Source organism: Dunckerocampus dactyliophorus, chromosome 4, assembly GCF_027744805.1.
Source record: "Dunckerocampus dactyliophorus isolate RoL2022-P2 chromosome 4, RoL_Ddac_1.1, whole genome shotgun sequence".
NCBI lineage: Eukaryota > Metazoa > Chordata > Actinopteri > Syngnathiformes > Syngnathidae > Dunckerocampus > Dunckerocampus dactyliophorus.
The window spans coordinates 22,265,470-22,285,959 of record NC_072822.1 but is presented as its reverse complement, the minus strand read 5'-3'; the positions used below and the strand labels follow the sequence as shown (position 1 = coordinate 22,285,959).

Below are 20,490 nucleotides of genomic sequence, written 5' to 3'. Positions count from 1 at the left end.
TTATCCCAGCTGACCTTGGGCATTTTTTTTTTTCCCGTAATGTTTTCCCTTGTTCTTTCTTTTCTTTCCTGCGTCACTGCATGAGATACCAATCTATCTCTACACAATCTCTATTCTGTTCGCTCTGTATTAGAAAATCACAATTTAAAACAGGAAGTGAACAAACGTTTTACTGACAAAATGTAAGTATGTGATTTATTGTAAGTGTTCGCATGTTAAAAATGTGGTGTGAATGAATTACCAGTAATAGAGATGGAGAAGGGGTAGGATTAAATAAACTCTGCTCCTTTTTGGAAATGTTGGACTGTGCAGATTGAAGGAAGAAACATAGCGAGTGGTCCTGGAACCCTTCTCTGCATGTTTGTTTGAAGGGAGATAATCCTGGAGTATCATGACTGAGCTCAAAGAAATGTCTGATTGCCCAACTCTCTAGACAACAGATATACAAGTAGTCCTACAGGTGTGGGGGAGGGGTATCTTTGATATTCATACATACATTGGGTTGGTTCACATGGCAGCACATCCTGTCTTTGTGTGGTGGTTTTCTGAATCTGGTATTCCTCGCTCCTAAATACCTCTTAATATCCTATTGTTATGTTTGACTGTATTGTGTGCTGCTGTGACGAAGAAGATGGACGGCAACAGAGAGCACATGGAGATGTAGAGAATGTGGTGCACTCTGTTTTAATAGAAAGCTTACATACAGTGTACAGTTTCCACTATGTTGACTCGTACTGATCACATATTAACAGAAGACAGTAAAAGTGGAGGAATATAGCACACACAGTAGATTAATTAATTAATTTCTAGGGAGTGTTTACCTACACTTTGGTTTATTACATGACCAACAAACACCAACTCCATGTCAAATAAATTTTATTTGCCACTGAAACATACAAGGCACTCCTTTGTGGGCACAAGCAGCATCTGTCATGGTTAGTGAAGGCAGCGGGTCGGCTCTGCGTGGAGCGTGGGAGAGGCTGGGTGGGAAGCTGGTCGCAATCCTGCTCAGCTGGCCCCAGCTTTGGCAGACGGAGCAGGGGGAACCGGAGTGGGGTCTGGGTCCGGAGCAGGAGCAGGAGCCGGAGCTGGAGCTGGGTCTGGAGCAGAGAAGCAGCCCCTCTTGTGCCACTGCATGTCCCGCACACGTCGGACAGACTGGATCTGGGGTACGGGGGCCTCCCAGTCATTCCAGTGCTTGAAATCTCCTTGTTCAAATATAAACTGGCGCCCCCTATAGCCGGGGTACATGTATCCGACCCATCTAGTGGAGTGGAGCACATACAGAATGTGATTTGTAAAAATACATTGAGGTGATAGACAGCATTCACTCTGATTGTTAGGGAAGGTCTTACGTTCCGTTAAGAGCTTTGACACTTGCCACACGATCCTGAAAACCGTGGCCCCACAAACTGGGGACGTCATCGTCGATAATCTCCATCTTTCTCCCAGTAAATCCAGGATTCTCAAACAGGTGCAGCTTGTGGTCAGTACCATCCTATAGATGGGAGATAGACACTGTGATGCTCGTTGTGCTAACAGCAGATGTTGACGTGCAAAAACAGATCAAGAGTTGATACTTTGGTGTTCAAAGGGTCCTGTGTTGTCTTGTCCTGAGACTGGCTACCCACCACCTTGAGTGGTCTGAGAGACAAGAGGGAGTAGCTGTTCTGACTGTTGGTCCACGTGTCCCAGCGAGGGTACTGGCCTTTCTCCAGGATGAACTGTTCCCCTGTGAAGCCATGCCGATCATAACCCACCCAGCTGCCGGCAAAGACGAAGACACAAAGAGGATGAGCTCCACACATTTGCACACCTGTTTGTCAAATTTAATTTCATTTCGATGACTTACGGCCCAGACTCAACGATCACCGACCCAACCTTCTTCAGGCCCTTGTCTAGTACATCTTTACACTCTGCTGAAAATTCAGCCTTGCTTCCCTGGAAGTTCTCAAATTCAAAAAGCACCACCTGGACCACAAAGAAAGGTCATGTAAGGGGGTGCTTTCAGGCTCTCATAAAGTTCACAAAAAGAATATATTCAAGTGCTGCTGCTACCTTGTATGTGGCTCCAGCTCCACCTTGGCTCTTCCCAGCAGCCAGCTGCTCTGGAGCACTTTGTTGGTCTGACATCCTCTCAAACGCTCCTCTACTTTAAGCACAAGATGTAAAAACACATGTTGGTGGAGACAAGTATGGAATGACAGCCAAATGTCATATTTGGATTTACCTTTAAACCTTAAATGTTATAATGTAACATAAAAGTAGTCAACTTTATGCCTGATAGTCCGTTTTTGGGCATTTGTTGGGCTATTAATGTTTATAAAAATCAAATCAAATACTTCATAAGTATTATGTAAAAATCCACCACTCCATTATTTTAAGAATTTCTACATCAATTCCTACCGATCACTGTGCATCCAGATAAGCGGCGTTACCTGAGTATGCCTGCTAAGAAGTGGTGGCGTCCTTCTTTTTCAGTGCCACTTGGTGTTTTGATGGGGATGAGCCATTCGAGGGCAGGGACAGGGGGGTATTTATGGTTTATTTCTCGCCACAACAGCAGAAAAGGTTGGAGCTGTTGATACAGCAAGTCTGTCACTCACATTGTGTCCGTAACGCTGCTTCTCAATAGGCAGCTGTGTTGGCACAGGCTGTGCTGCCTGTCCGCCTGTCTGCCAACCAACACTGTGTGCAGGCACGGGGAGAGAGCGCCAAGAGGATTGCACAAACAGCCTCACTCAGCATAAACACACAAGGATATGACCGCACTTAACTGCATCATAATTCCTCACAAATTAGTGTCATCAAGAGCATCTTAATTGTTCACTATGCACTACTACATTAAGCAGCTTTATTAAATCATACCCGTTCCAAGAGCCAGCCAGCCCATTAGACAATACAGGCGACAGATGTGTGCTGCAGCCGCCAGGGGGCGCCACAAAAATTGGGACTAGGGAAACTAGTTATTACTATTAACTCTTTAAATGGAAAGCTCACATTGATTCAAACATAAGCAATGTCCAATTAATATTTCTACAAATGGAACATTTGTTTTTGTACATAGTCTTGCTTTTAGTTGTATATCGACATTTTATATAGATTTTCTATATTTTTTGCATATCGTTACTGCATAGTGTAAATGTAGCCTATGTATTCCACTTATTGTATGCAAACTGTGTGGTTATTTAAATCAAAGTCGCTGTATTTATAATTTGTTACAATTATTATTATTTACAGACTTATTTACAGGATTTAAATTTTGAGGTAAAGGTAAATTGCAGATTTTCTCCCACATTCCAAAAACATGCATGTTAGGTTAATTGGAGACTCTAAATTGTCCATAGGTATGAATGTGAGTGTGAATGGTTGTTTGTCTATATGTGCCCTGCGGTTGGCTGGCGACTAGTCAAGGGTGCACCAAGCCGCTCGCCTGAGGTTGGGATAGGCTCCAGCATACCCGCGTCCCTAGTGAGGATAAGCAGCATAGAAGATGGACAGATGGATGGATGGTATATTGCAGAGCTGCAACAATAAATCAATGATTAATCGATTATCCAATTAATTGGCAACTATTTTGGTATTTATTTGATTTAAAAATGTAAATATCCTGTGATTTCAGCTTCTCACATGTGAATATTTTAAAATTTCCTTAGTCATCCATGAAAGCAGACCTCTTATCTTTGTGTTTTAAGTAAAACGAGATTAGCTTTGAGTTTGAAAAACACTAATCAAATTTTTACCTCTTATCTGACATGTTGTGAACCAAACCACAAACTGTTTGTGTTTGGTTGATATTGATTTGGTCAATTATTGGAACGGATTACTCAAAACTACAAGCTTCAGATTAATCAACGAAGAAAATAATCATTAGTTTACAGCCTTATTATATTGCATTTCAGATTTTTTAAAAATGTCTTTATAAATTGTTAGGCAGGTAAATTAAGCGTCATGTTATCTGATAAATTAAAGACAATTGTAAAAATAATGCTATTTGAGTTGTTTTGTAAGTGTATGTAAATTGCTGATGGAGGAGGGTGGGGGTGCCATATAAAATCTTGCCAAGGGTAGGGCCGACTCTGCCCATTCCAACATAATTCTTATCACATCCTCATAAAGTGATAGAGTGAGATGACACATCAGGGCAAGTCAAATAGATTTTTATTAAGAATTGATTCACTTTAGGACACTGGCCAGAACAACACAGTGAAATAAAAAAGGAACAAAAGACATAAAAAAATGAAACCCTCAAATTTATTTTACACATCGTGTACAATAAAAAAAAAAAACAGGGATAATCCACACATTCATTTGCTTTGTATGAACATTCTAATTCTCACCCACATACATGAAACCAAAAAGAGGGGTCAGTGCTGTCGTGCATCAAGAGACAAAGTGCTTTAGAGAACCTCAGAGGGAATGGGTCAATGGCAAACATGATGATGAAGATACACATGTATTATGGAGTCATTTAACAATGGAGGCGCTAAAGTCGTGCCAGTCAAAATCATCCCCTTGACTCTGGCCAGCAAAGATTGTGCATGCACATGTTGCACATGAGGATAGGGTGACACATTGCCATAGCACGATGGAGGAGTGTGTGATACTAGTACGGTGCTGCATGGCTTTTATGGATGCGAAAAGAGGGAGATGACATGATCAGTGATCCTGTATTTGTGCTATTAAGGAGTGTTCATGTTTCAAAGTCACTTGGCCAAAAGTCCCCATCCATCCATCTCCCATAAAGAAAAATACATACCTGAACAACAACAAAAAAAGTTGTGACCCCAAACATTGAGAAATGAAACAACATATCTTCTCCCCAAAACTCTCTCTTTATCATTGTGAAAGCATACAAAATATAACATCTCATGGTTACTTACATGATATACATCCCAACTAATAATGTGGTCAGCAGCTTTCCAAGTTCAACAAGGAACCATTAGTGTCTGAAATGTTGTAATATGGCAATGCTTGTGTGACTCCCATCAATGATTGATAACATAAAGACAACACACATACCACTGCTGACATGTACATATTAGTCTAGTAAGGAAACTCAGTATAAACATTTTGTATTGTACTGGCTGGCTCTCCAGCATTCAGTGAATTGTGCGGTGGTCCCTCAAGTTAACTATTTCCTGACAGGAAAGTAATCCTCTTATCCCCTGCCCCCACTTCTTCTGGTCCCAATCAAAGTGTTCTTGAGAGGTCACTCCCCTATAAGCAGAGCAGCTGGATGTGTTTGTCTTTTTTTTGCTGATGTTGCATTATAGATCCTCTTTAAATAGGCACCATGCATGATGATCAACCCAGACAGTAAGAGAACCAAAAGGAATAGGGAAAAAAAAATCTATACATCAGCAGCAGATTCCACCCTCCTACTCTCTGAGTCGAACATTAAGGCCTCTGTTTCTTATGGATCCATCTCAGAAGGCAACCTTGAGGAGAGAATCACTTGTCAAAATGTACACCAAAATACATTTGGGTTGTCAAATGAGCAAAATAACATTCTCTCACCTCAGCTTAATTAGTTCTCATTCTCGTAGTGACTCAAGCGCTTCTTAGACTTGAGTTCTTTCAACCACTTGGGTGATTCCTCCTCACTAAAACAGGTCATAGAAAGAGGTAAACAGCCATGCATGCTATAACTCTTTCCCCTGCTAAGCAGCTTGCGGGACACTGTCTCCCAACACTTGGCCTGTTTGTCGCATTTTTGCTTTGTTTCTGTTTGATTGAAAAACATGTCAAGGAGGTTGTCAGGGAAGTAACCAAGGTGGGACGTGCACATACTCTTGATATATTGAGAGTTTTACTGATCATAGTTCACACTGCAGCGTCGGGAAGGGGACCTAACATGAACACAACACTTGTAAACAACAGTTAAACTTATTGCTTGTTTCAATTAAATAGCACATTCCATAGCAAGCTGAAGTGCCTCTGATCATTTCCTAAAACCCCACATCCTTTATTCATGTACACATTATGGGTGTCTAATTCAGTAAAAACTGAAACAGTTTTTTGAGGTGGTCTGTCATTATAACATTTTTAGCAAAACAATTTTTATTATATAATTATGGTGTATAAGAAAATGTTTTCTTTCACATACCCATTTTCTTTCCCACCAGCTGGGGGCAGTACACGAGCAGCCCGAGGCAGGAAGGGTGATTTGGGGGAGCGGGAGGGCAGGGAAGGAGAAGGTGCATCTGTTTGACTGTCAGAGTCACTCCTCTTCTTTAACTGGACCTAACAGCATATTTAGAAGGAGCCATCGTGGGTCAGACAAGGCTGACTGTGTGAGTTCTAACAGTGCAATTCCCCCTGACCTTTAAAGCAAGGGGGTCCACCCCAGGGAACAAGGCGATCCTCTGCGGCTGAGAAGCAACAGCAGCACCAGCTTCTGCTGCTCTGGCCTGCTCCTTCGAGTCTACTTCGTCCATCTTACTCTCAACCTTCTTCTCTGTCAGGGAAATACAATAACATCCTGTATGTGAGGAGAATGCTCCTAACATTGGGACCAAATGATAGCAGGAAAGCAGGCGCTTTATGGAGTAAATTTACCAATATGGCAGCGGCGTTGACATACGGCTCAGGGCTCGATACGGCATCTACGTGTATGGTTTTGACAACAGCGATTCCTGTTTCCCAGCATGCTTTGCTGGACTGTTGTACATAGCTGCTAAGTTACATGTTTAGAGCTCACATAGTTGTTGGATGTTCTGCATTATTCGTTGGTAGTGTCTTCTCTGTTCTTATCTACCTATTAAGGTGCTGTGTGTTTTTTTTTTAGTTTTTTTTTTTTTAGCTTTTTCTATAAAAACACGGTGAGTAAGCCTGGTACATGGCATGCTAACCCCCCCCGTGAGCTCTGTTGCTACTCTGCTTGCTAAATATAAAGTTACTTCATCCTTACAGACTTGTGAGCAGCACAGTATTAACTAGATGATGCAGCAAGTACAGCTATGTTGCCAATTTGCAACGTTGCCACTAAAAGCTCCGTATTGGCTTTCATGGTAGGGAAAAAAATCAATACAATACAATTTTGTCCGATAGCACATTTTTATGCCAGTATCGGCCCGATAATTATCGGTGGCCGATATTATCGGACATCTCTAATATATATAAATATATCTACACGTACATACTGTATATACATATTAGGGCTGGGCGATATGGACCGAAACTCATATCCCGATATTATTTAGGTTCAATGTCTATATACGATATATATCACGATATTTTTTAAGCAAAGTGAGTTTAGACCAAATCAAAGCTAAGTATGCGTGTCAAGTTGTTTTATTAAAATAAATACATGAGGATATTTTTTTATTTATTTTAAAGCTTCATGCAAGATGCACATAAAAAAAAATCTTATCTAAAAATAGCTTCTAAAATAAAGTAGGCCATTCTCTCTCTTTTTTTTAAATAAATGTAGAAAACGTCAAATATAATCTGTCTTATAACAAACCTTTAGCTATGCTCAAATCCTCAACTAATAACAAAAGAACAAAATATGAAGGAGTGCCCGGAAATTTTAAAATGTCAGCAACTCAAAAATAATTTAAATTGAACAGTGGTGTTTTTTAGGTAAACATTTTTAGAACACACAAGCATGTCCTTATTATCCTATTATGCCAGGAACACCAACCTGTCTAGTGCATCAGGCTGAGCAACTGTCTGTCTAACTTCCATGTACATTTATGGTAGAGATTGTCGTGCTAAATCATTGTGACTGCGAAGCTCGCTGGACATTGCGAGTTCATCGTTTTCAGCAGGATTTTCCACTGCTGCAACAGGGACCATATCTGTGATAGGACACCTCTTTATAACAGCACACCACTTTGCTTTTCCTTTCATGAGGAATGCAACAGGAGGGTGGCAGACAGCGCGAGTGCGTAAATATCAATATTTTAAAAATCGCCCAGCCCTTATACATATACACACGCAAATACAGTGGTGTGAAAAGGTCTTTTCCCCCTTCCTGATTTTTTTTTTTTTCACATTTAAATGTTTCACATCAAACAAATTTAAATATTAGTCAATGACGGCACAACTGAACACAAAATGCAGTTTTTAAATGAAACTTTTCATTATAAAGGCAGAAGAAAAATTCAAAGCTACATGGCCCTGTGTGGAAAAAGTGATTGCCCCCTAAACCTAATAACTGGTTGGGCCAACTTCAGCAGCAACAACTGCAATCAAGCGTTTGCGATAACTTGCAATGAGTCTCTTACAGAGCTGTGAAGTAATTTTTGTGACCTCTTGGATGAGTCGTCGCTGCACTCTTGGGGTATTTTTGGGTTGGTCAGCCACCCCTGGGAAGGTTCACCACTGTTCCATGTTTTTGTGGATAATGGCTCTCACTGTAGTTCGCTGGAGTCCCACGGCTTTAGAAATGGCTTTATAACCTTTTCCAGACTGATAAATCTCAATTAATCTCAGTTATGTTTTAACAGGGAGGCAATCACTTTTTCCACACAGGGCCATGTAGGTTTAGATTTTTTTCTTCCCTTAATAATAAAACGTTTCATTTAAAAACTGAATTTTGTGTTCAGTTGTGTTGTCATTGACTAATATTTAAATTTGAAGATCTGAAACATTTGCGACAGACATGCAAAAAAATAAGAAATCAGGAAGGGGCAAACTTTTTCACACTATTGTATATACACACATAAACACGCACACATAACAGAGAGGTATGGCTTTACATGATGCACATAATTTTAACGTGATTGATTTTAAAATTTTGAAACTCAAAACTCATAAAACTCAAGTGTTTGTTTTTACATCATAACATTAAAAGTGATTACCTAATTTACACAGTTAATCCTGTTGAAATGTTACAGTACCTAAAATTGCCTGCAGACTTAATTAATTAAAGTTTTATGATGGCAACAGTTAAGAGGCTTAACTGTACTTTGATTTTACCCATCTCTTTAACAAACACTAACCTGTGGAGTCTTGGTAGATCCAGTTATCAGATGTTGCCCCCTCTCTCCCAGCGTCGGTAGTGCACTGGCGAGCAGCTCTGGAAGGCCGTGTCCTGGGAGCACGTTTTTTCCCCAGCTGGACTCTGGAGCGGAGGGCACTGTTGTCTAACAGGGTGGTTGGGGCCTTGAACAAATACAAAATACATCAGAGAATTAGCAAAAGCATGAAAGCAGTACTGTGTTCCATTTTGCAGACCTTGTTGCAAGGTCAATTAAAAAACAAACAAACATATGGCTAATGCACATGGCACTCACATCAGGGAAAGAGAATGGCTGGCTCTCAGAAGAAGAGGAAGGATGCAGGCTGTCAAAGATGTCTGCATCCAACTGCGAGGCGTGTTGACCTTGCAGGAGCGAAGAATGAGTTGCATTCCTTGGCGAAGGGCTGAGGTTGCTTTCTGAGTTGGGAGTGGCAGGGGTCAGGCTGAAAAGGATATGAAGAAGAAGAAAAAAACACACTTGATGCTGATTCTTTCGCAGGTATGAATTATTTCATCATGTAGATGAGATCATCTATTTGTCAACTCATTTAAATGGAATGTAGGTGTGTCCAAGCACAGTAGTGATATTCTTTTCTGACCACAGGAGGTCAGTAATGATCACCATACCAAGAAGCACTTTGTCCTCTATTACAACCCACTGTCTATATGGTTTTCCTGTTTATAGGCTTGGTAGCTTATTGTTTATCTTACATGCTGTCATTGTCATACATTAAAACAAATTAAGATTGCGGTTTGGATCTCACTCTGCTGTGATTTTTAGTATTCTCTCTAATTTATTTCATTAATGCATTGTTATTTTTACTTTGTGGCCTCTTTATGCACCATCACAACAAAACAAATAACAAATTCCTTGTTTGTGTCAAATCAGGCAATTGTAATTTGAATTATAGTTAATTTCAAACCCAGTCATGTGTGCCTATAAGAAGCCGATGTCATGGGTCTTTACCTGTCATCAGTACGTAGTCCTGTCTCCCAGGTCCCATACTGACTGTCAGTCTCACCCACTGGAGTTTCAGAGTCCTTCCCCTCCTCCTCCTCACCACTGACACTTTGCTTCTGTTGCACCTGGAGGCAAAGGAGAAGAGTGAAGCGTCACACTCGTCAATGTGGCCATTGTCCAGATGATTTAAAAGCAAAAAAAGTGGTCTAAATGACAGCTTACCACTTCCCCTTTGTTAAGATAGGCTTATGCCAAGGTAAAGTGCTAGTGAAGTTAGTGTATGTTAGTTCTTGTTTATCATCATCATCAACACGTACCTACTGAAGAGCTGACAATGCAATAAAAAAAGGGCAGATACAGCACAAGGGCTGGTTTATGGAGGCAGAACCGGAAAGGGGCAAGATGGGTAGAGATGGCTTGGTAGGCCACTGAGTGTGTGTTTGCTGTCTACTGAACCATGTCTCTTTTAATGAGGCTGGTACAGAGGACATACTGTCTCAAAACCACACAGAGCCCAAAGAGGCCTGCTTGCGCATGAACTGATAAACCTGCCCTATATAGCAAAACACAATAGAAAATCCTTCTGTCCTCACATATTGCCTGAGGGCTGGGATAGGGAAACATGATACATCTGCCTCTTAATTACCATCATCCCTGTACCATGAAAGCAGTAAGATTGAACAGGAACTGTACAGTACATACTCATTCTCTGGACTTTTTAAGAGCAAAAAGGGCACAGTAGGGGGACAGTAACTGAGTGGAAAACAGTAACAAAAAAAAAGCAAGGTCAAATTTGTGTCATGCACAAATGCAATTCTTCTATTTCTTTATACACTGCAATGACAATAAAGCCATTTCTATTCTAAATGTAACAGGAAGACAACAACAATAAGCTAGAAGTCACTTTGAAAAAGTTGACTCCAAGGATTGATAATAAAGTTTCCTCAAAACAAAGTTTCTTCACTCAGGATGTGAAAAACCCTTCCTTTAACTTAGCACCTTCTGACAGAAGACACATGCACATTTATCCTGCTGTCGTCTTCACTGTCCTGCTGTAAAGAGCAGCAACATGTTTACCTTTTCATTTGGTCAAACAACTGCAACATTTAAAGCATTCCGAGACTTTGCGAAGTTTCCTGAGTGAGTCAAGAGGCGCGGTATAGGGCATCATTGCAAGTGTTCTATTTAATTGGTATCCTCAGTTCCAGATGGAGACCTTAGTATTATGTACGTCATCACCCTCTTGCCTTTCTTAAAACTGTCATCACTGTTGTCAAAATGCCAATAACAAAAAAAATGAAAGCAGGCCTTGTTGATTATACATTCCTGTCCTCCACACATGTCTCAGTCTCTAAATAAAAGGCACACCCAGACAAGAGTATTCATAAGAGGTCCATTACATTTACTGAAAATGTGTGAGGGCATCTTATTAATGAAGGAAAAAACATTGTGAACCAGGGAACCGAACTGAAAAGCCATAACGTACTAATGTAAAATTCATAAAAAAGGGTCTTTCTAAGAGGCAACACTAATCCTGTTGGGTACTTTCTTGTTTCATTTACCAGGGTTTCCCCGAGGATTTTTTGAAGCTGTGGTGGTGGGCTGCATGGGGGGGCGGACTGCCGCCACTGTGTCAAGCCGCTGCTACGTCTGCAATTTTTTTGTTATTATGACAAAAAAAACATTTTTTGTGACCTTTTTATTTATTTATTAACTTATTTAACTTTTTCAACAACCAGCAGAACATGAACCAAAAACACTGCAAAACTAATTCAAACTAATTGAATTTAATGGCAGGGTTGCTGAGAGCACTTACACTGACTACTACACTATCTAAAATGTCAAGCCTCCTTGTGTTACCTGCCCTATTTAGTCCAATAGTACTATGTGACGAGTAAGTCCAAAATCTTGCACTATTTGACACAAACCTAAAGAGTAATACAAATACATTGGAAATTAATTGTTCAATAATATATTTTTTAGTTCAAAACACAACAGTATAAAACAGTATAAACAGTATAAACAGTATAAATTCAGAGTCCAGGGTTATGATAGCATAGGTGTATCCAACTTGCAGCACTATTAAAGCTACTTTGACATAAAGAAAGGTGAGGTGAGCTACTTGTTTTTTTTATGTAACTGACATTTAAATGGTACTTTATTTAACAAAGCACATCTCCACTCAGTGTGCTCATCTTCCATTAACTACAGATGTCATGTAGTTAATGTGTCATGTTTGAATAGAACACTTATAATACTAAGGAGGTGAAGCAAATGTTCTTTGGTGAACTACTCAGCTGAGTACTGCTAGCTTATGAGCTACCCGTTGGAGACCCCTGTGATAGCATCACTGTCTAAAGCTGGACACACTACTTCTTTGTTGAACAACTTAGACTCACATCTAGTGTTTTGAAGGCAAGCCATAAGTATGATAATGATAACAAGAGAACAAAATTGTTAAATGACACTTTAAAAAATTTAGTTATCATGAATGTGACTTGAAGCTCGCCCGTGGGACAAAAACAAGCTAGCTAGCTGACGCCAGAAAGGCAGTGAGAGCCAGGCAAAATGTGTAAACAAAGATGCCCGAAAGTCGAATGAGATTGAAACGTGAGCGATCATACACGTACCATAGATTGGCTTAGCCGTAACAAGCTGTCTTCAACTTACTATTTTTCATTCTCACGATAATAAGAAACAAGGTGAACGTCCACACAAGACAGGTCGCATACTTTATCTTGTCGCACATATGCAACAGCCAAAAGGGCAGCCAGGCTATTTTGGTGAAAATAAAACACAGTGAAACATTTTTATGATAATTTAAATTGTTTTCAAATGAATTGTGGTCAATATGTGCGTAAATGATACGCTATATACTGTATGTATCTATATAGCATATACATCGATTCATACATTACATTGCTATTTTGTCGTGGCGGTGCACCACGATCAATTACCTGTAGCGGAAACCCTGTTTACATTTACTCACGTTTGAGCAGCACATTTATTATTATTGTGATTAACAATAACGAGCAGGTTATATGGCTTTCCCAAGTTACTATTCATAAGTGTACACATACAGAAGATCAGCGAAAACAGTCTGCAAGTTTCAACAAGTCAAAGAACGTAATTAATACAGTTCAAGACCAATTTTTTTTTTAATAGTGTTCAGGTTGATAGCCCTCCCTCAAATGTGATGCCTTCTGCAATGGTTGGGCATATATCTTGTTCTGATTGAGATTCACAGTTTGTCTACTATCACACACAATTGAACAAGCATGGAAAACACGCTTGTGAAAGTAAGAAAGCCCACAGGTCTGCAAGTGTTGATTTATAGCCGTCAAAAGGCAGGCTTTTTCTTAATAACATTAGCAATAGCCAACTTCCCCTTGACGACGGGAAGGGTGTGTCGGGGAAACAACACAACAAAGAGCGGATGAATAGAAGGATGAAGGAGAGAGGGCTGATCATTGAACAGTCTTGACTGGCAGTCTGCAGAGGAAGTGGTTGGAATAAAACCTCGGAAACTTCAACTTGATAATGCACTGATTAATGAGTGCTACTCATGCAGGCACCCCATGACACAAGACAATTTCTCCCTGCAGTATAAAGGTCAACTGGATTACATTATAGTAACAAACACCCATGGTACCCATATAGTATGTGCTTGACCTGAGTCTTGAAATTAATGCATGCCTTGTCATCAATTCAAACCTTGACAACATCAAGCAAAATTCCACAGCTAATTTCTGCATACACATGCGTGACGAATATTGTACATGTTTATTCATGGTTTGTGTGTGGGGTTTTGTTGGGGGCTGCTAATGTAGCCATATCAAATAAGCGAAAGATTATTCACAGCATTCAAAGTCCACACAAAAGACCCGTACAATGGCACCACTGCTCAAATCGAGTAAGAATGCGCTGCTTGAACTTATAGAAATAATAAATAAATATGAATTAATTAATTAATTCATATTTATATATAATAATATACAATATATATAATCAATTGATCAATAATCAATATTAATTACCCAGCTATCGAAAACAACCTGAATGATATAATCTCAGGACTCTTGCTACATTTTTGGTGGGGCTAACTCGGGGTGAGTGCTCAAGTGGTATTTATTGCCACTATCCCGAAGTGCAAAACACACCAAAGCAGTGCAAAACATTAGCAGTGGGGAAAAAAAAAAAGAATGTCCAAAAAAAATGTACAAGCCTATATATTTAGTTGACCCAGGGAAAAATTGTTTCGCAATGAGTACTGCGATCACTCATGATTAGCTAGTCCAAAAAAAATCATAAGCCACGTTACCAGCTGTGTAACTCCCACTACACTTCAGCTAGACTCCACTACCTGCCTGAAAAGTTTCCCCTTTAAAACACCTATAAAACCCTCCTATTGAGAGTCAGTTTCTTTAGTATTAAAAAATAAATAAACATTTATCAAAATAGCAGGCATAATGGGCCAAATATACTGCCAACATAAAAAAATAAATCAAAGCAAACAATAATAAAGTTGAGGCATTTGAAAAACTTATGAAACGCGTCACGTCATGTGATCAACATGATGTGTGAAACTTGCATATTTAAAAGACCCCGCAAATGTTGCTATGGTTTGGGACAGGGAACAGAGCGTCAGCGATAAATGTGTGTGCATGTATGTGTGTGAGATATAGGCAATTGAAGTCAAAAATACTCCCAAGTGTGCACTTGGTGGTGTATTTTATCAGCGGGAAAGAGGGGGGAAATACTTTGCATGTGTTTGTAGGTTAATGAATGGGGTAGTGACACAGTGGGGAAAACTAGAGAGGGAAATGAGTGTCGAGTGTGTGTGTGTGCATGTTTGTGTGCAGGTAAAATGTAGCACCGGCAGCTAGTGACGGCCGTTCTCCGTCAAAATTATATACGTTTACAATTCAACAAACAAGGGCCTCAAATGTGTAGCAAAAACAACATAAAAGAATGTAAAAATCTGACTTGGCTTAACAATTTAGCTTAGAAAGCATTGGATTTGCCATCAGCTGAAAGCTAAGGGAGCTCAGTAAAGAAAGGAGATTGAAAGGATTATTCACATTACTCATAGTCTGGGGTTTAGTTTTCAGTTTTTTACATTTAACCTGTTGTGCTACATGTACTTACTGTAAAGATTTGGCTTTATATAAGCCCCTCAATAGTTGGCCTACAAGAGTGCAACGTCAAGGAAAAACATGTACTAGCCTTCCAATGGTCAATTTGGATAGTACACTAGGTCGGAATTATTATATAATTACAAAAAGAAAACAAAAAAAATTATGACATTGGTTAAAAAAAGAAAGGATTTTTCTTTTTCTGTGTCTTTTTTTTCCAAGACACAGTTTCATTAGGAAATAGCAACTAATTTTCTGAGGCTGAACACTGTTAAACATGTTCGTCTTACTCATTGACTAAATCGGGGGGTCCAAAGTGCGGCTCGTGGCTCGTTTTTTTATTGGCCCAGGGCGTACTGTAGAAATAAAATACATAAACTTAAAAAAAACAGCAAAAATGGGAATAATAGAGAAAAAAGGCATATGAGAAAAAGAAAAAAAGAGAAAAAGCACACAGTAATAAAAATATCACAATGCAACCTTTTTAGAAAATTCAATATCTAAAAATATCAAAGTGGTGCCCTGCATCCTTTGATTTTTCAATATGCAGCCCTCGGTGGAAGACGTTTGGACACCCCTGGATTGAATGAATCATGACATGCCAGTCAATTGAGTCCTGTCAATGACGATAGTGTACATTGGAAAGTGTGTGCCAACTGCCACACACCGCAAGCATTTTATACTGCAGCTGGTGAGCATCCTGCCCCAACCGGCCACAATACAAGTGGACTGTAGTAGCCAAAAGTGAAGAAAATATCCTTAATTCATAACTTCATCCAGGTCTGTACCAAAATTTAATAGGTTCTTCCGGGGTTTTGGGGTAATTAGTTACCTTCTGCCAATTAACTAACCAGTCATAACCTCTCACCTAGCTCTTGCAACTGGAAGAGGTTTTGCACCATATACTGACTTCCTGAACACTGTTCCATCATTAAAATGTCCTGAAAACGATACAAGGAACAAAGACCACTGTCCCCAGACAATCACAAGCACATCTACAAGACTAAAAGACGTGTTGACAGGACTTAAAGCCACAAAGACGTCATGAAAACATTGTTTATCTTTAGCAGTTATGACTCAACAAGGGCTGCACAGCACTTACAGAAAACAGGTGTTACCTAAAGATAGGAGGGTCTCTACTGCAATGTGTCCATACATGGAATTCTAAATCTGTATTGCACAGATGAGGTTTGACCTCCAGAAACTGAAACGATCCGAAAATGTGGAGTCGCCCCACCCTCGCAGGCACTTTTCTGGGAATATTTTAGGCACACATATGCTGGAACAGAGGAGGGCCTTACCCAAATAGTTCTCACATTGTTGGAAGCATAGAATTGTCTTAAATGTCTTGTTAAGCTACACAACTAAGAGACATGGGGAAACCTAAGCATTTTGGCATGCTATACATTTAATTTTTTAAAAGCATAACTAAAGAAAAAGTGAAAACAGAAAAACACAACAAATACAGATGGAATAGTGATGAAAGGAAGCAGAGGTTGAGAGGCAGCATGATCAGTGCAAAGGGTGAAATGCCTGCATAAACATTACAAAACCACATATACATTTGAGGAAAACAATCACAATTCACGGCGCTTTCTTACAGAAATGGGGGTGTTGGGTGCGGTGCGCCGGCGTAAAGACAGACGTTGCTGGCTGCGCAGTGAAAACCTACGAATTGACTCCCTGCTCCGGGATGCTAACGAGCGCAGAGAGTTTGTTCTATTAAAGTGTCCGGTCCCGTCGTCTCCCCGGCCTCCTCTCTCCACTGAACTGGAAAAAAAGCTGAGTGCCCCATGAAAGGAGCGACGGACGTTTCCTACCCATCCTGACACTTGAGAGTGCGCCACTGACAGCTTGTCCCCTAGATACTCCATCGCTGCTCAGTCCTCGCAAAACCAGCTGTGTCACGATTGTCTCTGAGCTGAGCTATGACATTTGTTATCAAAAAAGCAAGGAATAATTAAGAGCATGGGATATGCTTGAAAATTAATCTGTGAACCTTGTCGTTTTCACTGGGCTGCAGGGTCAATACTGCAGCAGCGCAGCAGAACTGCCCATTCAGTCCTATGGTGCTGTCTGATGCTTAAAGCATTGCATTAAGTTCAACACCAGCCAGTCTGACTGTAACAGGATCAAGCCTCTCTTTGGTTTCACTTGTTAAGGTCTTCTCTGGAGTGCTGTCCCAGAGGAGCCACAAGGACTATGTTTCAGCTCATCACTGTCAAGACTCCAGGCTGTCAGCCAATGAATTGTGACATTTCTAATGTCTATTTCGATGCACACAAGATATGTGTACTATGATATGCCTATAAAGCCACGGTCTGGACATGTACAGGTTATGTAACACGCTCTACAGCTACAACTTACTTTTGGTACACCACTAAATGCTATGCTGTTTACCAGCAAGCTCGGTGATATTTATTTGCCTTTAAATGCAGACCACTGCTCGGGTGCAAGTGATTAAAAAGTTTTCTATTTTCACAATATGCTGACTGAGCTAACAAATACTAGGAGTAATACATTTTTAACAGCTCTGTTGCCAAATCAGCAGGTGTATGTCCCCTCTGTCTAAATCCCAGCCTTAATTGGAGCCAAACAGACACTTCTCCCAGGAGTGATGTGCTTGGCCTTCTTCTGAACAAGGCCAAATTAAAAAGGGTAAAAAGGTTAATGTCCCAAGCGAGCTGACTAGACAAGGTAGTCGTCTGTTAAAAAGGAGAAATGGTGCAAGAAGAAAAGCTGCGGTCATGATTTGTATTCCATTAAGAAACCCAAAGAGTAACCACTGGTAGGAACAAGGGATGTGTCGGGAAAGTCAAATCCACAGTCGGAGGGAAAAAAAAGGACAAAATGTTGTCTCCTTGCTTAAATCTGCAGGTACAGACAGGTAGGGGAAAAAATGCGTCAGCTGCGCTGCTTCCTCTATTCAGCAGTATAGGACTCACTGTCAAGGAGAAACTGGGTGGGGAGAGGGAGTCAGAGAGAGCAAGAGCAAGAATGGGAGGTCCTTGATTTCCAACAGGAGGGAGTGGGGAGGGGAACATATGTTCAGTGGTGCTGTTGCTCAGGCCCGTTTTGATTACAGAGCAAAAACACTCAAGTGTCACAGCCACAAAAGAAGGGATACGGAAACAAATATAGATAGTTGGCAATGAGGTGGTCTTGTTAAACAGCACAGAATTTAAAGTCTTTGCGTGATGATACAGCACTGCTTGTGACCAACCCACATATTGTGCAGTCACCACTGTGATTATGCTAAGCAAAAAACATATACATAGCTTGATTAAACATGCAATGAATGAAAAGTGGCTACTACGTGAGATTGTGTCAGCCAATTAGGCATGGCAGTGTTGCCAAGAAAAGCTCACTTTCTGTGAAAAAGAAACACAAAAATAAATCTACTCCATAAGCACTTTACACAGTTCATATTACAGTAAAGTGAGACCAAGGAGCTAAACTGCTGTATCACTGTGCAAATGTGCCCTCTACAGGTAATCTGTGAAACATAGCAGGGAAAACAGCAGAGCCAAACTACCTGTTCTGTACAGCTAAAAAGCAAGTCATATACAGTATTTGCTAATGAAAATGTATGTCACGTCTATAGACTCACAGTGGTAGATGATGATGTTAACGTTGCAGTTTGTAAAAACGTGGTCAAGATGTAGCAAACACTGTATTTAAAGGTCCTATACAATACAATATGTATGGGTTTTTTTGCATCCATGACAAAATGACTGCTTATTGTTCCTCTCTTTAGGTCTTGTCTAAATAATTAGAAGGATCCATCATGACTAAACAATCTCTTACTCCTAATACTAGTGGGGCAGCATTTATTAGAGCTGCAACAATTAATCGATGATTAATCGGTTATCCAATTAATTGACAACTATATGGGAATTAGATTAAGTTTTTTTTTAAATGTAAATATCCCCTGATTTCAGCCTCTCAAATGTGAATATTTTTTAATTCTCTTAGTCATCTACAAAAGCAGATCTAATATATTTGTGTTTTAGGCAAAACAAGACAATGACACACGTCAGATTTGACTTTGGAAAATAATGATTTACATTTTTGCCTCTTTTCTAAATATGTTGCAGACCAAACCACAAATTATTTGTGTTTGATTCATTATGATTTAATCCATTGGCCTAACCAATTACTGGATTAATTAACAACAAGCTTCAGATTAAAAGACTAAGAAAATAATCGGCAGCCATAGTATTTATGAACCTACAGCAGATGTTCCGGTAGAGTTACAGAAGTACTGACAAATCAGTAAAAGGTAATTCAATCTTACTGTGTAGCACACATTGTTAACATGTGAAGAAAAGATATCAGTGTCAGCAATACAACGGTATTCATTTCTGTCCCAAATAGCAGTAAAGAAAGTTTACCTGTATATTGTCTTCATCTTTGTTTTTGGAATGCCCAAATGTACATATACATAGGAAATGTTGCTAGAACAAGCTTCTCTGCTTTGTCCATACACTAAATATTTCACCAGTTGTGACTCACAGATGTTCATCAATTACTCTTGAGGGGCTATCATTCGGTGTGCAGTAGTAGCTAAGCGGACACTGAACCAGAGACCACAAACAAAGGACACGATGAGTAGTCTAAGGACATACTTGCATCATATAAAAGTGCAGCTCTCAGAGAAAAATAGAAGGTGTTGTTACTTACCCAGACGTAGTGTGGGCTTAAGCAACATGACCACAAATACAACACAGCCCTCAGCCCTGTGCCCATCTTTGCTCTGCTCAGCTCAGCCTTACTCACCAGCTTCCCTTCAATGTAATGATGTCAGCACACAACCATCACGTCATCTGTGTGACTAGGAGGACACTCCCCCCAGGATAGCTTTATTTGCCCTAAACTATTTGGACTGTATATGCATCAATCCAACGGAGTACCAATATCTGCTCAAAACCCCAAACAGCTGGATCAGACCGGCATCACTGATTAAAAAGAGGCCATTAATCCTCGATGTAGCTTGTATTGATTTTTTGCATTTTTATGTAGGCTGATTTACACAACTTATGAATCGCTTTAAAAATGCAACTGTGAAACAAGCGTAAAATTTGAACATAACCATTTGCTAAACATACACATCATCTGACTACAGTGCTGTCTTCCACTTTTGGGCACTTTAGACATGTGCTTAGTGAAAATGTGCTCTTTTTTCCTCCTCTAAGCAACTTTTTTTTTCTGGCTCCTTTAGGCATGCGCCGGTATGAGATTCCACAAATATCACGGTTTGCAGGTTTCACTGTATTATAATTACAGCTCTAAAATGTGTATTTTGAAATATCTTTATTGAAAAGAAGAGAGGAAAAACTTCCCTGCTGAACAGTCATCAGTGATGGAAGTGGAACATATGTATTTAAAATAAATAAGAAAAAATAACTGAATTATTTCTAAAT

At 39.9% G+C, this 20,490-nt stretch overlaps 2 protein-coding genes across 5 annotated transcripts in view; both read right to left on the bottom strand.

Annotated features, from left to right (window-relative positions):
- Positions 1-859: 859 nt before the first annotated feature.
- On the bottom strand, positions 860-2,519 carry LOC129179793 (beta-crystallin B3-like). 2 transcript variants are annotated; one of them, XM_054773499.1, is made up of 6 exons: positions 2,439-2,519; positions 2,059-2,152; positions 1,853-1,971; positions 1,581-1,764; positions 1,356-1,498; positions 860-1,264 (listed from the first exon to the last, which is right to left on the bottom strand). In XM_054773499.1, the coding sequence occupies exons 2-6, from the start codon at positions 2,131-2,133 to the stop codon at positions 1,009-1,011; spliced, it is 777 nt and encodes a 258-aa protein (XP_054629474.1). In that variant the 5' UTR covers positions 2,134-2,152; positions 2,439-2,519; the 3' UTR covers positions 860-1,008. The 2 variants fall into 2 exon arrangements, with proteins under 2 accessions (XP_054629474.1, XP_054629475.1); XM_054773500.1 differs by having other exon boundaries at positions 2,059-2,149; positions 2,439-2,505.
- Positions 2,520-4,144: 1,625 nt separating this feature from the next.
- The window catches only part of si:ch73-138n13.1 (calponin homology domain-containing protein DDB_G0272472), a 35,721-nt gene continuing 19,375 nt past the window's right edge, over positions 4,145-20,490 (bottom strand). For 2 of the 3 annotated variants that reach the window (XM_054773502.1, XM_054773501.1), the window contains 7 exons: positions 9,939-10,057; positions 9,246-9,414; positions 8,952-9,114; positions 6,327-6,460; positions 6,110-6,246; positions 5,521-5,606; positions 4,145-5,441 (listed from right to left, as the gene is read on the bottom strand). In XM_054773502.1, coding sequence (XP_054629477.1) covers positions 5,531-5,606; positions 6,110-6,246; positions 6,327-6,460; positions 8,952-9,114; positions 9,246-9,414; positions 9,939-10,057 — 798 coding nt within the window. In that variant the 3' untranslated portion in view covers positions 4,145-5,441; positions 5,521-5,530. Of the gene's footprint in view, positions 5,442-5,520; positions 5,607-6,109; positions 6,247-6,326; positions 6,461-8,951; positions 9,115-9,245; positions 9,415-9,938; positions 10,058-20,490 lie in introns of those variants that run through there. The other variant, XR_008570062.1, reaches the window with a different exon arrangement.